The sequence below is a fragment of the Anas acuta genome, chromosome 1, assembly GCF_963932015.1.
Source record: "Anas acuta chromosome 1, bAnaAcu1.1, whole genome shotgun sequence".
NCBI classification, from domain to species: domain Eukaryota; kingdom Metazoa; phylum Chordata; class Aves; order Anseriformes; family Anatidae; genus Anas; species Anas acuta.
The window spans coordinates 181,492,496-181,513,541 of NC_088979.1; the positions used below are offsets into that span (position 1 = coordinate 181,492,496).

The 21,046-nt window shown below is 38.9% G+C and overlaps 1 protein-coding gene across 1 annotated transcript in view; it reads right to left on the reverse strand.

Moving 5' to 3' along the window:
* The window catches only part of CADPS2 (calcium dependent secretion activator 2), a 310,672-nt gene that overhangs the window by 241,804 nt on the left and 47,822 nt on the right, over positions 1 to 21,046 (reverse strand). Inside the window, 1 exon segment of the mRNA XM_068669603.1 lies at positions 4,604 to 4,717. Within this exon segment, the coding sequence (XP_068525704.1) occupies positions 4,604 to 4,717 (114 nt within the window).

Genomic DNA, 21,046 nt, shown 5'->3' on the forward strand with positions numbered 1-21,046 from the left:
AAGAAAACAGGAAAAACATCAGTACGTACAATTTCATGCAGCTGCACAATGCTTTAAGCAGAGAGTTGATAACCTAAGGGCATGCAATCATTATAATATTGAAAAAGTATTTACGCTATTTCAAACATTCATTAGAGTTCTCTGCACCTACATTACTCACACCTAAGACTACATACATTCAAGACTGAAGAATCAATACTGCAAAAGTTTGACAGGTATTTATATAACTTAGGCTAAATTCTTAGATGGTGAACAAACCTCTTAGGGCACTGCACAAAAACATTTTCTAACCTTTATGAAATAACATGCAAGAATATGAAAGTATATCTACTACTTTGTAGATTATCCTTTAAAAAATGGGTCAAAATATGAAAAGAAATACTTTATTTCATACATTCCTCTCTCACTTAATTTTACACTTAGCAGTGTGTCCAATATAATTACTCATAATAAAGTGCCATATGATTGAATTTCTCTCTTTATCCAAAAAGCATCACCAACATCTGATTTTCTGCCGATTAGAATCTGGCTCAATGTCTGTAATGGAATTTTCCACACACACACACACACACACACACACACAAAGAAAATGAGAAAAAAAAAAGACAAATATGTTAATTCTGAATGATTACAGAAACAATTTTAAACATTTCTTTACCTTCTCTAATAAAAAGGAGGGAAGAGAAAATAGCTTAATTTTACACAGACATACATCTATATGGAAAGTAATCATGCTAAATTTCAGAGAAACATGGCATGGGGGGAAGGGGTGAGGGAATTACACAGAATAGGAAAATAACTATTTATGGAGGATTAAAGAAAAGTTGATGCAACTTCTCCTATGAATCATTTTCTTATTTGAATTTCTCAATAAATGGAAAACAATGCCAGAATAGACAATGTGTTTTTTTTTCAGAAGAGACAAATGTTGCAGGATAAAGCAAAACTAGCCAGAGTCAATCTTCCCAAGTATTCCTGAGCATGACTTGTACAACACAATCTTGACTGTAACACAGAGAAATTGATACTGAAATTGGTATGTATTTATTTATTTAATAATATATTTATTTAATAAATTAATCTTTCAGCAAATACCTTTAGAAAATAAATCAAAGACTGAACTACAATAAGTTCCTAACTCCTAGGGACTTATTCCTAGATTCTTAAAGAGGAAAAAATTCTGAAGATCAGTAATTACAAACAGTTTTAAGGACTTGAATCAGCCTGAATGAGTGATACAGGATTTACGTCGTATACCCAAGTCAAACCTTCTACTTCACATTCAAAGTTAAAGAATTGGGTGCAGAAAACCACCTACAGTAATGAGACTAGCTTGGCTTTGCAAGCAATATAGTAATAAGTCTCAAACCATGACTACTGAATAAGATTAAAGGGAAATTAATCATTTTCAGAGTAAAATAATTACTGTGCAGACCACGTATTTGTTTCCTTCCATGTCAGATAAAATTGAACTGTAGCTCAGCAACTAAAGTATAAGGAAATTAATACTGAAGCTGATGAGATGCTGCATGGCAGAAACAAGCGAAATGTCCATAATTCAAGCTACTAACAAACGTCACCAGACAGGAGATGTGCTGGATCATATGTGGAAGACATACAGATGAGGAAGCATCAGAGTACAGCATTAGCTGAACACACAAAGTGGTAGACCTTAATATTTTCAACAAATGGATAACAAAGCAAATGAAAAGGGCACAAGAGAAACAAGTGATAATAAGAAAATATGTGGTTAAATGCACTGAAGCTGATTAAAGCGCACTGCAAAAGAAGAGCGCTAGCTTGAATCAAGTCTCCTGGCCAGCTGGATTCCACTGTTGCAATGTTTATTAAATCTAACATTGAATACTGGTGACTATCTACCACAAACCTAATAAGGCATTAAAAATGACTTGGATATGCCAGCTCAATCTGCACAACTGGAAATTGCTGAGAAAATCTAGAAGAAACTATCAGGGAAAAAACAGAGTTTGTGGAATTAAAAAGGAAACTACAGTGCATCCACTTATGGCTGGCAGATAGCACACACTGTATTAATACTGGTTCAAGATCCCACCAGTGTAGGGGTCACAGCAGTTTTGATAATAATACCAAGATCATTGGAAGTCTTTGTTTAGAACAGGATATCTAGAACGTTTGTGTAGAGAATGAAAAGTGGTGAATGTTTGAAAATAGCTGAAGAATTTGGCTGTTCCATTTGACTAGGATTTTTTTTTTTTTTATAGTGACACCAAGTTAGGTGCATGTGTTGGTCTACTCGAGGGTAGGAAGGCTCTGCAGGAGGATCTGGGTAGACTGGACTGATGGGCTGAGGCCAACTGTGTGAAGTTCAACAAGGCCAAGTGCTGGGTCCTGCACATGGGGCACAACAACCCCAAGCAGCGCTACAGGATGGGAGATGAGTGGCTGGAAAGCCGCCTGGCAGAAAGGGACCTGAATATGAGGCAGCAGTGTGCTCAGGTGGCCAAGAAGGCCAACAGCATCCTGGCTTGTATAAGAAGCAGTGCGGCCAGCAGGGCTAGGGAAGTGGTTGTCCCCCTGTACTCGGCTCTGGTGAGGCCACACTTCGAGTACTGTGTTCAGTTTTGGGCCCCTCACTACAAGAAGGACATCGAGTTGCTCTGGACTCGCTTGAGAAGGGCAACAAAGCTGGTGAGGGGTCTGGAGAACAAGTCCTGTGAGGAGTGGCTGAGAGAGTTGGGGTTGTTTAGTCTGGAGAAGGGGAGACCTTAACATACTTCACAATCACCTTAAAGGAGGTTGTAGTAAGGTGGGGATCGGGCTCTTCTCCCAAGCACCAAGTGATAAGATGAGGGGAAATGGCCTCAAGTTGTGCCAGGGGAGGTTTAAATTGTGTTTTATGGAGACGTTTCTTTACTGAAAGGGTTGTGTGGCATTGGAATAGGCTGCTCAGGTTGAGTCACCATCCCTGGAGGTATTCAAGAAATGTGTAGATGTAGAGCCTAGTTACACGCCTTAGTGGTGCACTTGGCAGTACCAAGTTAAAGGTTGGACTACATGATCTCAGAAGCCTTTTCTAAACTGAAAGATTCTATGATTATTAAGTATAGCTTTTCACTAAAAGTTGGTTCTTCATTAGTCCAAGTAAGATTTACTTTTTGTCTCTCGTTAATGAGATTATCTGGACAGTAACCATTTAAGCATTTATTTTAAAATCATTTTTATTCACTAACACACCCTTTCCAAAAAACAGGGTACTTCCTCTAACACATCAAGCTTCTTCCACAGCTTCTTCAAAGAAAGTAAACAAATATTTAAGTTCTCCCACATTTAGCATCTTGAAACATCCTCATAATGCAAAATCTTCCAAACTGTCCTTCTTCCCAACCTTAGCTTCTTCATCAGTTACAGAGAAAAAAGGATTACTTTCGATTAACTCCAAAACCATTCTTGAACCCCTATGTATAACTTCATGAACGTTTATATTCTCAAGTTTCACCCACAGACTTGTAACTCAATCAGACCCATTCCCATCCTTTCCACAAGTTCTTTTATGAGATTTTCTTCATTTCAATTACCACCGATCAGACCATGTCCTGGAGAAAGCCATGCTGAATTTTCATATTTCTGTATAACAGAGAGCCCATTTTGTCCGTTCCTATCTTTTTTTTTTTGTGTGTGTGTGTGTGTGTGTGCAACTTAATTTCATGTAGATAAAGGCAAGCTAGAACATCAGTTAAATCTTTTTCTCCATGAAGAAAAGTTTCATTTACTAGCAAAGAATAACTGGCAGAGAACAAGGCCAAATACTACATGAAAAAAAAAAAGAAAAAAAAGCTAAGAAATTTCAAAAAAGCTGTGGTGGAGTGAAACATAATGGAAGACCCTTCAAAATAAGCACAGGTTTAACACACAGTCCTTGAGATTCATTGAGCAAGTTTGAGTTGCATTAGACAAATTAATTCATGGTGCCTGTTGCTAACAGCAGGAAATAAATTCTCCAGCTGTATGCTCTTGATGTAACAAAGAGGACAGTGAACTGTCCTCTTAGTCTGGAACAGCACCTGTGCCTTAGGCAATTAAAAACACGTCTGAAGATCTGCACTGGTGGAGGTAGTCACAGAACATCCCTAGGAAGCCACAGCAGAAGGTGAGAATTGGCCCGACCATGCTGAAAGCTTTGCTGCTTTGGTAAGGGAACAGGCGGCTCCTCTCCAAGAATTCTGCATGGTAACTAGAAATCAGAAGATGCATTTCTCAAGATGGTAACTTACAACTGAAGCGCTGATTAAAAGAGGTAACTTAGACATATGGAGATAAAGATAGCAGTGCCTGGTTGTATCAAACACTGCCAGAAAGATTTTTAGCACCAGGGGTTTTTCGTTTTGTCTTTTTTTTCCTCCTTCTTCAAACTGAGTGGATATTTTCCAGTCTAGTTTATCTCTTGTGCCCAGGCAGTGGATTTCAACTTCTAAAGCAGCAAAACTGGAGTAGGAAGAAACTGTTTGTAGAAGGTGTGTAAGTTCACAGCTTTTGAAACTTAAAATTCCTTTTCTTATATATGCATTAAAAGAGATCCTATGAACATTTTTAAACAATATAGAAAGCAAAGCATACAACTTACCTCATAGTAGCTTCGCACAGCATTGCAGAATGCTTCGTCTGCTACGATTTGTGTCTCTCCATTCAAAAAGGCCTGGAAACGTTCCTTCAGTGTCTGTAGCTGTTGTTTATTGAGCTATGTAAGACAAAGAAGGGAAGGAAAACAGTTACAAATGGAATCAGCCTCAAAAGAAAAATATGCAGTATTATACTCTCTTGGAAGCTATGGACAGTGGAAAAAAAAAGTCAGGAGCTCAACAGCCAGCCAGCTCCAACTGAAAAACAGTGGAGATGCTTCCATATTTTGGAGTGATCCCATCAGCATGTCTAACAAGTATGCTCCCTGCAAAGAAAATAGACTAAACATGCTCATTATGAAGTATATGCACTTTTGGGCACTGATATTACACCACCACAAACCAAGTCAAACAAATAATCTGGGGGAACAGCAGCCACGAGTCTCCAAGACAGATACCAAGTTTCATTCGGTGGATTTCATGTCTCAGCTGAGTGCATTTGAAAACAGCCCCTTAACAGAGAATATTGCACGACTAAACATTGCAATCAAGACATTTTATTAGTTTAATGTTATGGGAAAAAGCAAAATCTGAAAGCTCTTTAGGGATCCTGACACAGGCCTTCTACCAAGGTTCAAAATAACTCTTGAAATATTCTGTATGGTATTTCTCCTCATCAAATCCACAAGACGTTGGAACGTCACACCAAAAGGGACTGCCACTAACATAACAATATAACCAGGCAACAATTAAAAATAGCTGTTTTGCTTTCCCGGAATTTAAAAATTAATGTAAAGCCTTTGTTTCAGTATTTTTGAACTTTACATTTAACTTTATAAAAATACAAACACAACTGGTTGAAAAGCTTATTCATCTTTCCCATATTTTGCTTAGTAAAAATAAATAAATGTGTAGCCAGAAATTGAAAATATCTTTTCCAGAGGGCAAAAAGTTTGATTTGTATTGGCTAACCTGCAACAAATAGCATTACCTCGACAGGGTCATTGTTTCTTACAGAACTTTTCAACACCTGAAGGAAGTTTGGAAACTTTAGGCCTTCAGGTCTCTAGTGTCAGTGCTTTGAAGCCATTTAAACTACAACACTGTTAAAGGATAAACAAAATTACTGTTATCCTCATGATGTGCCTACCTTGGACAACCTTCATATCAAAGGAGATCCTTCAAATCAAAGGAAAAATTTCATCATACATAAAGTTTGCTAGTTCATGCATTTCTGTGAAACATAGCAATTTACTGGAAAATTGTGCCTAAATTAAATGCAAAACCAAAAGCTGTTCTATTTTCACAGAAAACAATAGTACAGATATCATCTAAACAATATGAGAAATCCTCTGAAAAAAAAATGGTGAAATGTAGTTAGCAGCAATGCAAAGACAAAAACTATGCCTTTGGAAAAAAAAAAAATAAAATAAAAAAAAAGAACTAGTTGAAAATAGATGACAGTTCTGTTCGTCATCTTACCTAAACAATTAGCAGTGCAGAACAAGCCCCAGGAAACCCCTGCAGAAGAAAAGGCCTCCCCCTGAGGTAAGCAAACTTCAGCAGAGGTTGCTGTGACTTGGAGAAGTTTCTCTTGAGAACAGCATGGCAGCTCTGACAGCTTGCCAGTGCGCACCGCTGCTAGATAAAAATCAATGCGAGGAGTACTGGTATTATGTCTGCACGTGCACAAAAAAGGCATCTATCCACCCGCCCGACACATCCATTCCTTGTGCACAATCTGCACTGCAAAGGCTAACTGCTTTAATGGAACCTAACTCTATTCCCAGATACGCAGTACAGGTCTTTCCTTTCATTCAACTCTCCTTATTCTTCTGTCTTCTGAAGGTACTAGACAAGCTGAGACGTCAGCAAATGCAAATCATTAAAGACGTTTCGAGCTTTTTGTTCAAAGGTAAACACACTTGTTCTCACAGGGGACTCGAGACAGAGCCGACCCTTCCCGCAGCCGGTGCACCCCTGCTAGGCTCCCAGCTCCTTCGTCCTATGGAATATTCACAGCTCTGCCGCTCGAACACACGGGCTTCCTGCCAAAGCAATTATGGAAATGTGTTTTCATGCTTGCAGACTTCATTCTTTAGGTGATTTGCTTGTCTATTACCCACATATCAAACAAAAACATTATGAATAAGGCAATGAAATATAAATTTAATTCTGACTTTCTCATTTCTAACCATCATAGTTCAGCAAACTGAAATGCCTTTAAAATATTTATATATGGCTTTCATATTCATTATTTCAGGTAGTAAGTAATTCCAGGGATTGAATGGCATTTGAGGACTATTGTACATTTCTTAAATTACTGATGTTCTAGTGTGAAATCTGAATGCGTAGGGAATAAAGTTCTTCTGCAAAGCTAAAAAATATTAATTCCAGTGGAAAAATATGAAGAGCTACACTTTGTGCTAAGGACAATCTGAAGTATACTTTACAGGTCCCATATACCGTCATATGTAAAGATACACTTGTGTTAACTGCCAAGACACAGAATAATTTATAGTAGCCCACTGCAGCATACAGGTCCTCTGTTTTTTCATTTGACAGAATATTGACTCCACAGTGAATTCTCACTTTGTTGTTGTTGGCGGTGGTCATTTTTAATGCATTTATTAACACAATTCAATTTGCAGCCAAATGTGTCTACAAAACATAAGCTTAGAGTAGAAGGAGCTTGTGTTGGAATCATAATAGCAGCAGAGAGAAAGAAGTGTCCGTGGAAGACATTAGCTTAGATAATCAGAAGAAATTCTTTACTGTAATGGTGGTGAGGTGCTGGAACAGGTTGCCCAGAGAAGCTGTGGATGCCTCATCCCTGAAGTGTTCAAGACTTTAAACACTTTGTTGGATGTGGCTCTGGGCAACCTGGTCTAGTGGGAGGTGTCCCTGCCCATGGCAGGGGGGTTGGAACTAGATGGTCTTTAAGGTCTCTTCCAACCTAAACCATTCTGTGATTCTGTGACATCTCCTGGACACAGGCTAACAGCTCAACCACTCCACAGCTGAGTTACTTTAAAGTTGTCCATCTTGGTCAACAGCTGAAGAGAGATGAGGACACCAAGGGTATCTGCACAAATCCATGCATGACAGACCTTGGCATTCTATCCCGCACAAGTACTTCTTTACATCTTTACTGTCAGTGTCTCCATGCCCACGTTTTAATACTAAGAACCATGTACAGCAAAAATAATTAAAAAGCACAAGTAAACAAGAAAGTATTTTAACATTACTACATGTCCCCCCAAACACAGAACTGAACTCAGAGCATCACCTGAAGCATGCAGTAAAGCCTCACTGATTCTGTCACATTCCATCAACCTGCTTCAGTCTTGTATGCTTTATTTGGATTTTGCATTCTTGGTGGTATGAAATCTGTTGTCATAACTCTGCATGATACTTCTTAAATAACTACTGTTGCTTCACGGAAGAACATATAACTAAATTCCAGTGACTCCGAATACCAGTTTGATTGCATTCTGCAGGATGAGTAGAAGATAAGCAAGGTCAACTTTATGGGCAAAAAAATATTAACTACCCTAAAACTTTTTTCTTTAGTGCAACCATGCAACAGAAAAGTTTCTTTTCACTTCCATCCAATGTGACTTTTGCAAAAGCTTAAGTTTATTTTTTTCAGTTCATATCTGATAATTGCAAGAGACTATCAAAGAATTAAAATACATATTTAAGATAGAACAAACTTCTTAGAGCTATTTAAGAGTATTTTTTTTCAAGGTGCAGTAACAATTTCACTTTTCATAATGCACAGAGTAATACAAAGGTATCAAAACAGTCTCATGCAATTACCTACTAAAAATTCTTACCTTGCATTTAACAACTCAAAGACACGTTATATATCTCCAGTATATTCCTCTTACAGAATTGAAGATTTGTTTTAGATGCTTTAATCCTTCTAAAGAGAAACTTGAGTATGAAAACCTAGAGGCATTCCTGTTTTATCTGCACTCATGTCTTCAACAAATTCAATAAATGGATCTTACAAACAGAGGCTTTAATGTTATTTTTACCAGAACTTGTACTTCAAAAAGATCTAGCAGTTTAGGGAGTTGTTCCAATGTTACACCTTTTACTTCATTAAGCAATAAACAACAACATTTTAAAGGAAAACTCAAGCACATATGGATTTGTAACAACAACATTTTATCTTCTGTTTGAAATAAAAAATAAAATGAAATAAAAAAAAAATCCTAGCTTCACAGGATTTGATGCTAGATTTAGGGCATTTTCAACTGCTTCCCACCAGCCAAGTACACACAGAGCAACTCAGTACTGCCCTAAGTATATGTGACCAACAGCAGCTGGCAAAGACCTAAGTCACACTGCAGTCATCCCCCACAAAACTTTATCCTACAGAATTAAAAAAAGCAGAACTGCCTGGTAACAGCCACCTCCAGCCTCCTGGCATGTGCCAGGCCACAGCCTGCAGCTGACCCTGGTCTCTAAAAAATACAGAAAACCAAAGAGCTAGCACAGGAGGAATTACACTCTGAACCATTGCCACCTTGTGGCAGTTTTAGAAATACAGCAAGGAAATAACCACACATTAAAGGTCTTCACACCCAGAACTTCGATTTGCCTGAGGATCAGTAAGCCCGTGACCTTAACACAAGCTACAGTACTGCTGCTTCTCTGCTCCCAAGCTACAACGTAAATTACCCTTTCTCAGACCATATGGGTATTTTAGGAAAACAGCAGAAGGTGAGGACTGCAATTATAAACAGAGATAGATAAAAAAAATTCTTACACGGATAAAAAAAATTCTTACACAGACTACAAAAAACAAGGGACAGGGAGGAGCCAAACAAAGAACCACTCCGTAAATTCTCAGTTGCAACATGTAGGAACTATAGCACTAAAGATTACATATGTCCTTCCTGAAAATAAATAAATAAATATTGGACAAATTTAGCCAAAAGTATACATTTTGAGACCAGAGAAGAGTGGTAAATAAATAACCTGATGATCCTTTACTCAAAAAGCTGCATGCCTCTTTTATCTCAGTCAAGTGAATATACATATATATATTTCCTGAAATAATAGAAATTGATGAAGAATAAGGTCCTTTTTCACCCAACCTCTCACTTTTTCAAACATAACTTTACTTCTTGTCCTGCCAGACTTGTGGAAATTATGCCAAGGACTAATTTTTTTGATTCCATTAACTGAGTTTTGCTGCAGAATAATTTACTCCATTGCCCATACTTTCTTTCAACCAAAACCAAGAAGATGAGAAGATAACAGTCAAATCCTCTTACAGTGACCCTTAACGAAAAACTCCAGGACGATAAATAAAATCAACTACAAATCATTTAATAGCAATTCAAAGAGATCACATGTTCAAGGCCCCACACATTTAAGAAGTCCACTCACACATCAAAGCAAGTTTACAACCTGAGCTCAGCACACACTGATAAAATAAGAATTCATGTGTTTTACATGGAAGTTTTCATTGGTTTTATTTTTAGATTCTGTTTTACATGTTTTCATCCTGCCATGAGAGGTAGCTGGTTAAGTGATCTCACCACCAGCCTCCCTTGGTCTCCCCACCTTCCCAAATCCTCCCACCACAGCAGGATCTCAGTCCCTGGGACCCCTTTCTAGGGCCTCCTCTGCAGGGTCTCTCAGCTCAGCTGTGTGGGGTACTGGTCAACCCACCACAGCAACTTTGCTTTCCAAAGGAGCCTCAGATACGTCAACAAAGCTTCTAACCAGACTCAGAACTACTCTCATTACCAAGCTCTTGAGCCATCCCAGCTTCTCACCACAACTCATGTTGGTGGTGGGGAGGGTTTTACCCACAGGGTTGGTCTCTAGAAAGACATGCACACTTTCCCTGTGAGAGTCATGGGTCTGGCCCAGAGCCTGAGGCCAGGCCTATCCCTCTCCTTCTAAAACAACAAACGTCTGTGCCACATCACTGGCTGCTAAAGAGCTTAATCTTACCTCCATGACGAAAGTAACCCCACAAGGCAAATAGCCAGTTATACACAGTGATCCTCACCCCACTTCCCCTCCTTCTCCACCATCCCACCTCCCCTTCCAGTAGCTGTCTTCACAAACAAGATCACCTATGGTTTAGGGCAGAGACAAAGAGTGATTGTTTTTTAGGGAATTACTCAGGAGATGGTCTTCTAAGGATTAAGACCAAGTAAACAGTATTAGAGACTCAAACCTAGAACAGGGATGATAGTTGTGGTTACCCTGCTGAATTATGTGGGTCTCCACAACATACAGCAATGGCTCTATACACGACGTGGGTGGCTCACAATATATGTTCTCCTTTACTACTCATTGCTTAAACTGCTTTCATTTTCTAAATAATGGATAAATATTTTGCTGTCACTTAGCAACCTTCACAGGTTTTTTTTTGTTGTTGTTTTGTTTTTTTATTTTCTTAAAGCTGAATTTATTCCAAGTAAAACAGTGTCTTTAAGGAGTCTGCTTGCTATCACTCAAATCAGACTACTGTGTGTACATACCCATTGTGCAACAACGGAGCACCTCAGAATCAAATATTAGATTTACAAAACCAGATACATTTACCATGCCAGTTTCCTATTCTTTATAATCAAGCAAGCGCAACATGGCATTTATCTCATTAGCCTGCCACTTATTTAAAGACCAGAAACACTACCAATAATGTACTGGTCATTCAATTCCACTTTTCCTTCCAGATAAGAAATAGTTTCTGTATCATTAAGTCAGAAACTTAAAATAACTTAAAATATTTTTATCATCCAGGGACAAACATTCGAGATTCTTAGACAGGACTGTAAAATGTTTCATTAGAAACAGAGAGCTTAAGCAGTGGTTTTCTTCAGGGAGTAGAGGGTAGGGAACAAAAGGCATAGGTAGCAAAGGCAAGTCTGATTTTTGAGAAAAATTTAATCATGTTGCACTGACCACCAAGATACAGAAATGAGGTCAGTTTTCAAAAAGTCCACATTGGCCACATGAGAGGGAAATAAAAACAAGTATTTTGATAGTTACAGGGATCAAATATTTCATAAGAAAAAAAAAAATCAAACCTTCCTAGTTTGTTGGACATAAGAATCAAAAGATGAAGAAACACAGGAAAAAAAAAAGTTAACTATTTAGAAATTTTTCATAGCAACTACAGAAATTTTTCTTTGTTGTAATAATACATTCTCAACCTTATACAGAGTATGCCACCCTAGCAAAGAAAACTGTTTGTCCTAAATGCAGTAAAATATCATACACCAATAAAAGCTATCTCCTCTGTGATGAGGTTGTCAGTGCAGTCGCAACCATTTTCTTTGTACCTACTCCTACTACCTAAGATTTGCTGCAGAATTTAGCTGCCAGTCATCAGCTAGCTTCATATTATTGTACTTGCTTCTTCCATGCTGCAGACTTCACCAACCCCTGTGAGTCTTCAGTGGCTGCACAGACATGCTAGAGCTCGCCCAGCTGTGCTTTGCTGTTCCTCATGCCACCACTGTTTGGGGCCATCTCCCATTTTGAGTACACAGTGGTTTTGCAGCTTTAGTTCCCTCAGGTTGCCAGAGCCACAAGTAAACTATTGTCAATGAAGGCTACACATGAAGAGCTTCAAGCCAAGAAAATGGACGACGGCTCGTACATGTTACCATGAAAATTACACCTAGCAGAGACGCGTACATTGATCCTTGTCCATGTTGGGAACCTCGGCTACCTGTCTTTCCAGAAATAAAAACTGAAGGAAGTTTTAAAGGAAACTGCTGCTAACATACAGATAGATGTATGCTCTGACTCAGTATATCATCAGTCTGAACTATACTGGACTGAACGGATTTACAGCACTCATCCCCCTAAACAGCATAGCTCCAGTTTTCCTTCTCTGCATCTATCTCATCTTTTCCACCTTGATATGTCAACTGTGTACTCCCAGAACTATTTGCCAGACAGAAGAACTGTGTGCTTCAAAAAGTATCTTTCTCATTTTGCATAACTTCTCCACATACAAATTAAGCTATCAGAAACAGCTTTTTCATACCTTACAAGCATTGCACCAATGAGCTTTGCTTGCCAACAAGCTTACACCAGGACACTTGCTGTATCTGCCAGCAAAGGTCTCTGAAGTGTAGCTGCAAAGACACAGCACTACAGCAGACTTGTTTGAACTAACAGAAGCATCAGCAAAACACACGTTCCTCCAACCTACTCTCATCTTTCTGAAGTTGACATTAATGTCCCATTTTAGCCCACTTTCTAACGAGACACTGTGATCACACAACCATTCCTCTTCTGTGCAAATGTCAGCTTTTTCCCCACACAGGTAACTTCTGAATACACTTCTCAGATTCCATCAGTTCTGATAAAGTGTGGAGGTTTCACAGATAACAAGATTTTACCTTCTCTGAAAAATGGAATTAAAAAGAAATGCAAATTAATCTTCTCAGTAATAGAAATGCAAGCAAAACAAAGACTCTAATTTCTGTTTGGCACTTGGCAAATACAAACATGAAGTTACATGCCCACCACACTCCATGGTTATGCAGTTCATGACTAGCTTGGAGCAAGGTCAAGGAAAAGAAAGGGTAACAATAAAAATCAGAATAAATCTGGAGTAAAGTATCCATTTTATTCTGCATGACTTGGTCATTCTGATGATGTTTAAATAGTATTTCACCAAGCTATGTAATTTTACAATTTTTTTTTTCCAGAAACTTTAATCTGGTGTTATTAATAAGCAGAATGGTATCCATACTCCACTTCTCTGCAAGGGCTGCAAATCAGAGATATTCAAGATGGATGGGACCTCTGGAAGTCACCTAATCAAACCTCTTTTTCAAAGCAAGGCTAGCTAGGAAGATACATCATGCTGTTCAGGACCCCGTCCAGATGAGCTTTGCATATCTCCAAGGATGGAGAATGGAGATACTGCAGATTCTCTGTGCAATCTGCTCCAAGGATTTTTATGACATTTTTTCCCCAAAAATATCTAGTCAGAAGTTCCCGTGTTGCAGCTTGTGACCATTGCTTCCTGTTCTTTCACTGTGCAGCTCTATGAAGTCTGGTTCTATCTTCCCTATAGCCCTGTCCCCTTACAAAATAGCATTTAACCCCTTAATCTTCTTCTTACTATAACAACCCACCTCTCCCCACCTCTTGGATGTGTTCCACCTCCCTAACCATCTTAGGGGACCCTGGTGTATTTCTTCCAGTTAGAAGATAGTGTTCTTCTACTGGGGGACCAAAACATAGACACAGTATTCCAGATGTGGCCTCAGCAGTGTCAAGCTGGTGAGAAAATAAACATACTTCCCTTGACCCTGCTAGGTGAACTCCTGTTAATGCAGCTGAATATGCAGCCATACATCATTACCGCCACTCATGCTCCACTCACTGTCCACCAGGTTCCCCAGGTCCTTCGTTGAAGGGGATCCAGCCAGTCAGTCCCTTGCCACTAAAGATGCATGGGGCTCTGGACCAGCCACGTGGCTTGGCTTTCATCTGTGATGAACATCAGGAGATTCTTGTAGGCCTATCTATCCAACAAGACAGGGGTCCCCTGAACAGCAACCCTGCTCTTAAGTTCTCCTCTTAATTTGATGTCACCCGAGAATTTGCTGAGGCTGTGTTCAGTTGTCTTTCAGGACATTAATGACATTCAGCAGCATCAGCCTCACCCCCTGCAAAACATACCTATAGCCAGTTGGCTAGGCTGCAGAATTCTGACTGCTCACCCCTTAAACATAAAGGCATGAACTTGCAAGCTACTTACCCAGAGAGAGAGCTACTTATCCATTGCTCTCTCCTCATCCACCTAAGGAAGGATTGGTCAAAAGCAATCTTCCCTTGGATCCATGCTGCCTGTTCCTCATCACCCGCCTGTCATTTATGTGCATAGAAATTGTTTCCATGAAAACTTATAATATTCCATAATATTCCTAGGGAACAAAGTGAAGCTGACCAGCTTCTGCTTTCCTGGATCCTCCTCCTTGGTGAAGACTTCTTGCTTATGTTGAAGGTGGCACAGTATTTCTGTAGTCACCAACAACCTCCCTGCATTACTTTTCAAAGATGGTATAGTACCTTTGCATGAACTCTATCTGATCTCATCACCTACATCCAGCCTAATTAAATACTCCTTGACTTGATATTCCTCTACGACAGGTAGAACCTCTCTCCCACCAAGTTTGCTACTAGTCAAAAAGGTCAATAAACCTGAGAGCAGACCTGGCCAGTAAAGAAACACAGTCAAGGCATGGAGCATCTCTGCTTTTTCTTATCCTTTGTTGGCAGGTCCCTCATCCCCTTCTGTCTTCCTTTTCAATCCATTTCATTTCCATTCTATCTTCCTTTTGCTGCTGGCTGCCGTGTCTGTGCAGTTCCTTCTCTGTGACCGTGTACTCTCTCTGCCTGCCCCTCAAGCCCAGTCCAAGCTTTGGCCTTCCTAATTCCATTCCTGCCTCACTGGGTGATGTCCCCACTTCCACCCCCCATACTGTCCATTTTCACATTATCAATTCCTGTTCAGCCATACTGGCCTCCCTCTATACTTGATTACTATACTTGTACATCAGAATGAACTACTGTAAGTCGAACCAGTGTATGCCCTCCACAATTCATCATTCCAAAAGAAAGAAGAAATGCCAGCTCTTTATGGAGATTGCAAAGATAAATAGCTGATAGGCAAATTGCAGCACAAACAAGTATTTTGAACTGAAGGTTCTTGGCTTCCCTAGAACTAGACAGGAGCAGATGGTCCACACCTCTGAAACACCCTTCAAGTTAAGGACAATAAATTCAGGCTTTAAAAATGCATCTCATTAATTGCATGTCTTCAACTAACACATTAATGTCAAAGAAAACTTAACAAGGTTAGTGGATAACAGACATGTATCAACACCTTGTCAAAGTATACTGCAGTACATTGGGTGACTAGACAAATTTATGGAAGAGAAATCTGCTTGCAGATTACATAGACAAGAATGACAATATAGATATATACATAGCCAAGAATGACAATAGACAATACATACCCATTTCCCCCTGTTTTGGGTAGAAAGTTCCTGACATTACTATCATGGGAATTATTATACACATTTGCTCCAGTTTTCAGTGTCTTCCTATCCATCTGATTAAAGCCTCTGTTGTGTAATTGGCTAGATGGACTGTTTTTCCAATCCAATTAATAAATAGAAAAAAAATAAGGAAATAGAGGTAAAGCCTGGCCTTTAAGGTCATTAAAAGTTATGTTTCTACATCATACAAACACGTATTTTACAAGTGAGCACACAGCCTCATTTAGCTGCATTATGGCAGAACTAGGATGATCACAGAGACATGATATTAAGGACCATAGAAAAACAACAAAAATACTGTGCAAACCCAAGCGACCTTCAGCTTTGCAGGGCAAGGACACATTGCTGAGAAAGAGACTGTAGCTTTGTATAAACTATTCACATATCACCTCATCGCATTTTGTACACTTATATTTGTCACTTACTCTCTTGCCTTGGAAATTGGAGAAGCTTCTACCTTGAAATCCTTTCCCAGTCACTTAACATGCGCCTTCAGACATTTTCATCTCCAACTCTTAGACCAGCCTCGGGAATCCATTTATCACAAACATCTAGATAGTATCTGAACAATAAATACGAACATCTGCATAGCCACCACAAAAACATCCTCAGTGACAGACATATTCAAATCCCTGAATACACTTATTCTTCAGCACATAATAAGATTTTGAAACAGCACAGCAGATAATCTCATGAAAACCACACGGATGACACTAAGCAACTACTACACATGGCAACCAACTCAAAAACATTGCCCTAACAGCACGAAGAGTGCATCTCATGAAGGTGCTCCATCTCTGCCTCCCAACCCCATCACTCAGAGCTATGTCTGGGAAATAAATTCCATAAATCTGTAAGATTCCTGTACACACAAACCTGAGAGTTTGATTTTCTGATGCATTACAATTCCATCAGAGAAATATCCAGTAAATAAATAGGAGATTTATTATCTTCTCCCTAACTAATACAATCTCCACTTTCTTTAACTATCTATTCTGTAACACAGTCTCTAAGTACCAGAGCACAGTTCAATGAGGAGCAATTAACCCCAGCCAGCAGTTAACACTGTAATTTTATAATTTAATGCTTCCATCTAAAAAAATACCCCATCCCAATCATGTAGGCTGGTTCAATATAAGATGTCACTTTCTCCCCACAAAACTGTTTCGCTTACATCCAAGAGCTTACATGCCAGAGCATTATTCAACATTAGCAGTCTATCTAATAAACTGAAATGTAAACTCTTAAAGAAAAATAAACCATTAGGTTTTGGTCATCAAGATTTTTAGGCGATTCTCCATCATTTTAAGTACATCTTAAGTACAACAGAGCATCTTCCTGAACCAAATGTTCTAGCAGAAAGAAAGAATTTGAAAAAGGAACAACAGGATGCCTTTTTAAATGCACATAATTAGGAAGTCAGACTAGATCTTAGCAGTCCTTCTGGTCAGTTTGCAGAAAATTCCTAAGGCTTAATTTACACAGATGAAACTACCAGGTGAGCAAAACAGATTTTATAATAGCATCTGATTGCAGCTTTTAACAGTACTCCACTTTGTGTCAAATACTCAAACTGGAGGAAAATAGAAAAAAAGGGTTCCAAAAGGGAGGCAGAGATAACATTATGATCTTCAAGCGTATTACCATCAAATATGTTTTGTCAGATGCCTATGTACACTGGACTCAAATCATCTTTCCATGCCAAAAATCATACACAGACTATCCAAGTTTACACACTTGGCTGTATTCATCCACATATCTGAGATGCAGATTAAGCATCCCACAGTCAGTCTCACCTAGGTCAGACACACACACATACATCACTATGGTTTCCTGTTTTGTCAAAACATTACTTTAGTCTGTGAAAAGGCTGCACTCAAATGTGTGTTGACATATTCTAGAGCATCTTTATTAACAGGTAAATTCATTAACTAGTGCAAATCCACTCACCTTTCTGGAAAAATGAGTTTGTCTCAGATCTGTAAGTTATCAAAATGTAGAAGGAAAGTACCATCTATCTAAATGTAAATGTACAGTTTTCACATTCTAAACAAACCTCTCAGACTTCACAAATTTCTTCAGAGGCACAAGAAACTAGTGCACTAATTCTTTCTAAAGTTATATTTCCCTGGACAATCTTTACATAACTCTTAGAGCTACAAGAAAACACTTGATTAAAATTCCCAATAAAAGTGAGAGGTACTCAAATAAATCCCCCTAGAATATCACAAATAAACATCTGTCAGTCCTCTTTTAGAAATTTGGGACATTATAACATTAGCAAACAGATTGTATTGCCAGGCTTTTCCTGACACTGAATCAGAACTTCCTCTTTTTTTTTTTTCTTTCTTCTGCCTTTTTTTTTATCCTATTTCTAGTGCTGCCTTTTGCTATGCTAAGTAGTTTCCTGTGCTTGGTACACAGTCACATCATCCAAACCTTTTAGAATTTACTTCTCTATATGAGCATTTTTATCCCATCTCATCCTTGTTTCTCTACTATCTCGGAGGGAAGAAGCAGATTCATACATGAAAAAGAAAACATTTGTTGCTTTTCTTTCACCATCAAGATTCTGGATTCAGTCTCCTACTTTACTTAATTAAATATTTCTCCTGCCTTAATCATTTGAAATAAAGTGGCAGTACTTGCTATGTTTTGCACATAGTGCAAAACATGCAATGTTTGCACAACACCTACTAATTATCAAAACTATGAATTCCATTACTGAGTGTTAATTCTCTCTTCCCTTGTGGGAACATAAAGCAACCCAGAGCAGATACTCCTTGGTTCTCACCAAATCCTGCTGCAGTCCAATGCACACCATGGAAGCCACCACAGCTCCATGGTGTCTGTCTCTCCTGCCTTCCTGGTCCTCAGCCTCAACCCTCACCTGCCGACTCTGTCACCTGGCTGGCCTCAGACCTCCCTCATCACCATGGCCATCCCAGGGACCACCAGACCAAGGTGACCCTGAGCACTGCCTCCAGACCAGATCCCAGCTCCAACTCACAGCCAACTCAGAGCCTCTAGCATGCTACCACATGCCTCACCTCTTATTCTCTGCTGACAGACATGCTCTCAGCAAAAAGACAAAAGACCATGCCAAAAAAACAATAATCTTCCCACCCCCGTGGATAAAGTGTCCCTTTAAAACACAGACCTACAATATTCAAAATAGAAGCCAAAACTACACTTGCAACATTTCCTTTAAGCTATTCACTGAGGGAATCACAGTAGCTTTCATCAAGATCTTCAGCTGTTTCTTTCCAAATGAAATCCATGTTCTATCTTCATCTTCCCTATTCTGGCACTGTTTTCAAAAATTCACAGTCTTTCAGGTTCCATAAATCATTTTTCTCTTTATATTTCTTTTTCCTCACTGATGTTTCAGAGAGGATCTGGAAGGTTTCACCTTTGGATTCACCTCAGCTCACAGGCACAATTAGATCTCATTCAACAGGCTCATCTAAGCAGTTCTCTCTTCTTCATGCACCTCAGGCTTCACTTTGCAAAAGGAACTGGCGTTAACATTGTCTGGTTTCTCTCCTGTGGTGCCTAGGCATCAACGTGTGCCTAGCACAACCCTCCTCAGAGTTTCACAATGTTGTCCACACTCAAACCACCCATTTCCTTCCTTTCACCACCACTCATAGAAGTGCACCACACTTCTTGACCAGGGCTCGAAGTCCAAAACAGCTTTATCTCAGCCCTCCTTCTAGGCAGAATTTTTGTTTCCCAGATCTAAATAGTCTCTGTGACCCAACTCTTCCTACATTCAACACAAACAACTTCATTTTCAGTTAGTGTTTCATATTCTACCTAATGAGCACAGTGCCACTATCTTCTGAAGACATGACTATTCATCACTACAAATATCCTTCTTTTTACAGGAAAAGAAGGTAGACAGTTGAGATATAATTCAGTTATATCATCATCATCAATATTACACAAATGCAGTTTTCTATATCAAGTAATAGAGAAAGTTTGGGATTTAGCTCCCTAACATTGCTCTCTGAGCACGTTTTACTAGATTTTCAAAACAATATTTTATTAAAAGCTTGATGTCCTTCACAGCCGTATTCCACTAATTCATCTGCCACACGGACTCCTTGTGCAAGTGACAGGGACAGTCAGACACATCGCAATGCACAACATGAAGCACTGAGAGAAATTTAATTCTGTGCAAACAGAGCATAAAAGTCTGGAGAATTGTAGCCTTGACCTTTGCACTTCTTGTACTCAACAACAAGCAGAAACAGAGTCATAGCAAAATTCCACTTCCCCACAGGAACTAGCACTGGTGGAAATCAGCTTTCAGTCGAAATTTCAACTGAGAAAAAAAAACACAATCTCATCTCCAAGTATAAATCAGAGGTTAGATTTACATAAGATTTCGGTCTCAGCAATACAGACTCGGAGGAAACAAAAAACAAAAGACAGATTTAATTAAGGTGTTCTCTACTGTGCAACAGCATTAACACTAATTTTAAAAAGTTATTAAGCTGTACTTATTTCCATAGAAAGTTATTGGCAAAATGTATTTCCTTTATTGCAGCCTTTGATGCCTTGAGGGAACAGAGTTAAATGGCTGAGTCAGTCTGTAAAACAGCAAACCAATTCCCTTACATCACATTCTCCTCCCTGCACTGAATACTAAACAGGGTAGAATATTGAAAACAAAAGCTGACTGTCTGCCAGCTGAAACATGACTTTGTACCATGCAGGATGTATTGATAACTTGTTCTCTTCAGTGAGCAAACCAAATGAATCACAACAAACAACAAGGTTGTACGGTATACTACTACAGATTTGTTTACTCCATACATGCATATTCAAGGCGACAATAAATACAGGCAGTTACTAAACTCATTCCCTAGGAAAGAATTTTTTTCAATTTGCAATATAACAAAGAGGATCCCCGGTAATGCTATTACCTCTAAGGTCTTCATTCTTACACTGTGCAGCATAGAGAAAGTACATCTTATTTCCTTCCTCTTTTTGTACAGCCCACATTCATCAAACAATGAAGAACAAAGGCCTCAAGGCATTCTCTAGTGTAACAATCCAAATAATCAGGTTAGGTTAAAAAACAGAAAATAAAAAAAGTAACTACATACACAAATACTTTCCTTCTTTACAAGAACATGTGAATCTAAAGATTTACCTATAAGTAATTTTTCAAAAAGATAATCCTTTTGTACTCATGAGCTTTTGTCAGAACAGCTCATTTCACTGAAACCTCAGGACTCCTCTGCTATACCAACAGCACGTGTTTCCCCGCTGTGAAGTCGAAGCATGGTACGGCCACGTGAATGAGACTGAGAAGAGAAGAATGGCAGAAAACTTAAGCCTTTTACTATTAATTCAGACTGCAATAACTCC